This window comes from Lactuca sativa, chromosome 8 (genome assembly GCF_002870075.4).
Source record: "Lactuca sativa cultivar Salinas chromosome 8, Lsat_Salinas_v11, whole genome shotgun sequence".
NCBI lineage: Eukaryota > Viridiplantae > Streptophyta > Magnoliopsida > Asterales > Asteraceae > Lactuca > Lactuca sativa.
The window spans coordinates 253,999,486-254,005,336 of NC_056630.2; the positions used below are offsets into that span (position 1 = coordinate 253,999,486).

The following is a 5,851-nucleotide window of genomic DNA, read 5'->3' on the forward strand; positions in this document are numbered from 1 at the left end:
AGGTTGTTGAACAAACGAACAAGGAAGCTAGAAGAAACATTCAATCTCACAATTTTTGATCATTATGTCAAGAGAGTTGAACATTCATTAATTCAAAAAACAATTATTACAAAATCAAATGTTGACTCTGAGCAAATGCGTACTTTCAATATTGATCTTGATCTGATTTTCTGTCATTCCTGATAGGGCTATCAATGTTGAAATAAAATTTGAAGATAATCGAATCCTAGAAGATTCGAAACATTATGATGATTCGACAATTTCAATTGAAGAAAATGATGCACATTCTTCATCAACCTCGAGAGTTAATGTTGACAGAATGCAAGTTTCGATTGATGATCAAGTGGAAGGGGATCACTTGATTTCTTCGCCTCACAACGAAAGACAAGATTCTCATGTTGACGGGGAGCACATGCCTCACAATGCTGATGTTGAGGGGGAGCACTTTCCTAACCATAATGATGTCGAGGGGGAGCATCACACTACAAATCCATTAGTCAAGGGGAAGCCATGTAGATTGAATCATGATGATGGTAATATTCCAAATAATAAGTTTCAAGATGTAACTTATAATATCTCAATTGCAGGAGAAGTTTTCGGATGCTGATGAAATCTTAGAAGATGGAACTTTAGACTTTTATCTTGCATATTCATCGATGGACAAATGGACATGAGATCATCTAAAAGAACAGATTCTTGGTGATCCAAGCTCTGGTGAGTTGACACGAGCCCAAATTCGAGCCAAAAATAAGGTGTTAAATTTTCATCAAGAATTATGTATGTTTAATTTTTTTTATTTTGAAATTAGGACCAAAACAGTAAAGACTAAATTAGAACATCCTAATTTGGTTTTTGCAATGCAACAAGAACTTGCTGAATTTGAACAAAACAAGGTTTGGATTTTGGTTCCTAAACCTAAAGATGTTTTGACAATTGATCTGAAATGGATTTTTAAGAACAAAATTGACAAAGAAGGCAATATTATTAGAAACAAAGCAAGGATAGTCATAAAATGTTATTCTCAACAAGAAGGTATTGATTATGAGGAAACCTTTGCCCCTATCGCAAGACTTGAAGCAGTACGAATTTTTCTAGCTTATGCAATCATAAGGATTTCGACGTCTACCAGATGGATGTAAAATGTGCATTTCTTAATGGTGTTTTAGACGAAGCGGTGTATGCGAATCAACCTCCAGGTGTCGTTAACGATAAGTATCTCGCTCACTATTATATTTTAGAAGAGGCAGTCTATGGGTTGAACCAAGCACCTCGAAGCTGGTATGCATCTCTAACAAATTTTCTGAATATCTCTAAATCTCAACAAGGATCAGTTGATCCTACTTTATTTTGAAAGAAAGTAGGGGATCATCTGATGCTTGTTCAAATTTATGTCAATGACATTATCTTTGGTTCAACTGACCCTTCTTTCTCTAAGGAATTTGAGGAATTAATGAAAAGCCATTTCAAAATGAGCATGATGGGTAAAATTAGTAACTTTTTCGGTTTAAATATTCCTCGGAGCAGGGAATATAGTAAAGTAAGTTGGGGTCAAACTCAGGGAGCGTATTTAATTAACTAAATAATTACTAAAAGTTAGCCTAAAACAAGCAAAATTTAAGAAGGGGTTTTATCTGAGTTTTCGAGTTCAGACAAACTTAAACACTTAACTAATGATTTTAATCAATATACTAAAAACACTTTCGTTTAGTTCGAATCCACTTCTCCTCTATGGTTAGTTACTAATTATGGATTATTAAATTTGGTTACCAATTATTATGTAATTAGCAATTCAAGTCTAAATTTAATAATTTTTTCACCATTTCATGAACTACCTTGTATGGTCATACACAAGCAAAACACAAAATTGATTATTAATTATAGATGGGATATGTAAGATTTGTCTAAGCAAACACAATTATGGTCACAATTAAAGTTCTCCAGCACATCAAAAATTTGTTACTTTTATCACTTATCTCAAATTTGGTCAATCCTAGCTCTAGTAATTTAATGGTCACTAAATCACTAGTTAACCAAGTTCATGTAATTTAATTGTCACTAAGCTACACATAACTTGAATTTAGGTAACAAAATCACCAGTTTAACATGCTAGGTAACAATAATCAAACACAAACACAAAACCAACTATTAAAATACATTAAATTAAGTAACTAAACCATAGAGTCAAAGTATCATCTAGCTAAACGAAAGCAACTAAATTCAGCTACTCATGGTTGAAAACTAAAACATAAGTTCAAAATAAATCAACATCGTTAAAGTATGTTAAATTGATGTGACGATGTTGTGTTCTTCAATCTCTTAATCTCCAAGCAAATTCTCCTTGAAAGGATTGTTTGGTGCACTTTTCTGAACTCTAAATCGAATATCTCAGAATGCCTCTACTCCCAACAGTCCTCCAAAAGCTTCTTAAATCGTATGTTTGAAAGAGTATTTATAGATTCGGAAAATATGTGGCTTACAACATCAATTAGGGTTTCACGCCGTGACTTTGATAAAAATATGTATCGGGTAAGGATTCTGACTTCCGACGTAGTTATCTTCTAGAATACCCTCTTGACATCATGAGGTTGATTGCCACGTCGTGATCTTCGTTTTTTCGATGAAATTTTCTTATTTTAATCTTCAATCATCCAAAGTTCCAATCCTTGTCAATTCTGGTCCATATTCTTCAAGAGTGTTCCTTTTGACTGCAAAATACAATTTCATTCAATAAGTATGAAATATATTTGCAAATAAGCAAAATATTACTTAAAATTTATTAAGATATTGCCCAAAAAATATGTATAAATAAGGCAATATCAAAATTCCCCACACATATCTTTTGCTTGCCCTCAAGAAAACTAATTAATTTAAGTCAAACTTTCATCACCAATATCACATAAAACAATCCATTTTGAACTCAGCCATTATAGGAAGATCTCAATGCGTATATTTGTGTCTAAGGTTCCTAAAAACTTCCTAATCCTAAATACTCACAATCCTTACGAAACTTCACCCCTTAGCTTATATGAAACTCATTTTTGCATCCCTCCGAATCCATCATCAGAAATCTTTGTTAACCTCAATGTATTTTTGGTTAAGCTACCCAAGCGTACATAATCTAGAAAATTACAACTTTGATATGGAGCTCCTTGAATTCTTCACTTCTTTGATATTTTCTCTTTGATTTCTTCGAATGCACCACCTTTTTGTTTGATTTTTGGTATCCTCAACTTTTTGATTCTTCAGAATTTTGATCTTTTGATGTGCTTACTTTGATAGCTCCAAAATTCTTACAACTCTTTTTTGTAACTTTCTCTTTTTTTTTTTTAATATATATATATATATATATATATATATATATATATATATATATATATATATATATATATATATATCATTTTTTCACTCATATCCTACATGCTTAAGCAAGGGAGCTTAACTTCAACCTTTATTAGTTACAGGTATTAGCCTAAGTGCAATGACTACATAAGCTCTCTTGGATAGATTTCAGGTGCAGGCTGCAAAACTTAATATGCTATATAAACTACCATATTATCTTTCATATCTTATGACTTTTCACTAAAACTTGGTAAGCCACAAATATACTATCACATATGTTGGCTCAATAAAACATTTGAGCTCGCATTGGATCATCCCACGCAACACTAGTAACTTAAGTTTTAATTATCACTAGATTCAATTTTTAGATTATTATTTCAAATCTATTTTTAAAATTTTAATTTTTTTCTAGAAATTTCCTTTTTCGACCCCACTACCCCATGTACACTTACTTCATACAATTCTTGTTGGATTTGGTGTCTAAGCCCATAACTATAACTGGGATAAGATCGATCCCTACCCGATTGTAGCATGGTCCTTTTGGGTTGCCTTCATCAGTGCAATATGATAGGATAGACTTTTGAGAATAAGGTTATTTATGATTTATTGATATATTACAAGTATAATCTATTAATATAAAATGATATTATTTAATTAGTAATGATCAAGAATTAATTTGGAATTAATTTAGTGATCAAAAGAGACTAATTAAATATATATGGATTGATTCTAAATCACTGATTCTAATAGTATGGGCTAATGATCCATGGTTATTTAGGATGGGCTAAACCAATGAGGTAATACATGTTCCTCTTAGAAGCACCATCCTTATTTTTTTTATTCGCCTTCCAAAAAAAGCGGCTGCTAATTAGCACTAATGCTAATAGGGACCTTAGCGCTGCCTCTGGTTTTTAGTCTTGTGCAGCCCTTATTTGTCTTTTGTTCTTTGGCCTTGACATCTTAGAAACTGAGCTCTCACAAAGCAAGTCATTACTTATTGTTTACACACACTTTCTATTTGACTTAGCCTACTTCTTGATAGTCCATGGAGGTTAACCCAAGGAGCCTAAGTATGTGAAAGGTCATTAGGGTTTACAAAGTGTAACCCTATCAATTGTCACACTATAAATGGAGTCGCTTAGAGCCAAAATCGTTGCCCCATCATTCCAAGAGAGTGATACACGATTTTGAACTTGCTAACCTATTCTCTCAAGCCTCCTCTTTCATATGGTGTTTATGAACCATTAGAGGCATCCCACTTAGGGTGCTCAAGCTTTCAAAGGTCAAGAACTACAAGTCCTACTAAGAGGTAAGTTATCTAAAAAGTTATATCGTTCAATTGTTCAATTGTATGCTAGTTAGGGACAATGCTTTGGAAAAATGATAATGCATGTATAATTAGACAAAGCATAGATCCAAAGCATTGAGTGTTGCATATGCACCATAGGAGTGGTATAGTGCTCAAAACACAACAGTGGTATCAGAGACTTGGGTTGCTTTCTATTATCTTTGATGTTCACTAATTTTTCAAAGTTGAAAAAGTCGAATTTCTAGCCTTTGACTGCTGAAATCGTCGAGTCCATGAACTGACTCGACGAGTCTACTCAGTAAAAGAGCAACTCGACAAGTCCAGTTCATGCAATTGTTGAGTAGTAGGAGCTGGTTGTAGAGTTTCGAGTTTCTGGCCTGGTTCGGATTGGGAACACTACCACAAACTGTTTTGTATCGTTGGAAATGTTTTTTTATGATGTAGTAGTGCTTTTACTCATCCAACTACAAGATAATTCTCAAAATTTTAAAATAATTGTTGTTTTTATATGATAAACAAAATAGCTTATAAATTGTTGACTTGAAATTATCTTGTTTATGAGCTTAGTTAGATAATGAATTATGTGATAATTTAGTTTTTAGAAAATTGATCTAAATGAATTTTAATGACCTCCATAACTTTTCCTCAAGTTATGGAAAATGAAAAGTCTCATACATTAAAATAGCATTAAACTCATTTGTTATGAAAATGAAAGGACAATTGTCAAATATTAAGATAATAGGTTAATTATTTGTCTTATTTGATATGAAATGCCTTGCTACATGAGTTAGATTAGATCAATAGAATATTATATGATTATTTTTCCTTGTTAGAATTGATCTAAATATTCTTTAATGAGTTCCATAACTTGTCCTCAAGTTATGGAACATGAAAAGTCTTTTCATAAATGTTTTTAATGAACTCCATAACTTGTACTCAAGTTATGGATTATCAAGTGTCTTTTCATAAAACACACATTAAACTCATAAGTTATGGATACGAATAGTTTTGACAAGTTTCAAAACTTGCTCTCAAGTTTTGGAATTTGTAAAGTCTCACTTTTGAAACATTTAAATTCCAAACCTTAGAATTTTAAAAGTTTAAAATTCAACCCTTATACTTTATAATATTAAAATTTAATACTTATATATATGTATAAGACAACTCAGTCTTACTGTTAGTAGACCTCATTCATGAAGGCGG

The 5,851-nt window shown here is 32.0% G+C and overlaps 1 protein-coding gene across 1 annotated transcript; it reads left to right on the plus strand.

Moving 5' to 3' along the window:
* Nucleotides 1-664: 664 nt before the first annotated feature.
* On the plus strand, nt 665-1,139 carry LOC128127961 (uncharacterized mitochondrial protein AtMg00820-like). The gene is made up of 2 exons (XM_052766711.1): nt 665-699; nt 809-1,139. Exons 1-2 carry the CDS (start codon nt 665-667, stop codon nt 1,137-1,139), a joined length of 366 nt encoding a protein of 121 aa, XP_052622671.1.
* Nucleotides 1,140-5,851: the final 4,712 nt, after the last annotated feature.

What these genes read in the sequence shown, in the direction of transcription:
- LOC128127961 (XM_052766711.1), top strand. Translation starts at nt 665, where the DNA reads ATGGACATGAGATCATCTAAAAGAACAGATTCTTG. An exon ending in TCTAAAAGAACAGATTCTTG is followed by an intron (nt 700 to 808) that starts GTGATCCAAGCT and finishes TTTTGAAATTAG; the next exon opens with GACCAAAACAGTAAAGACTA.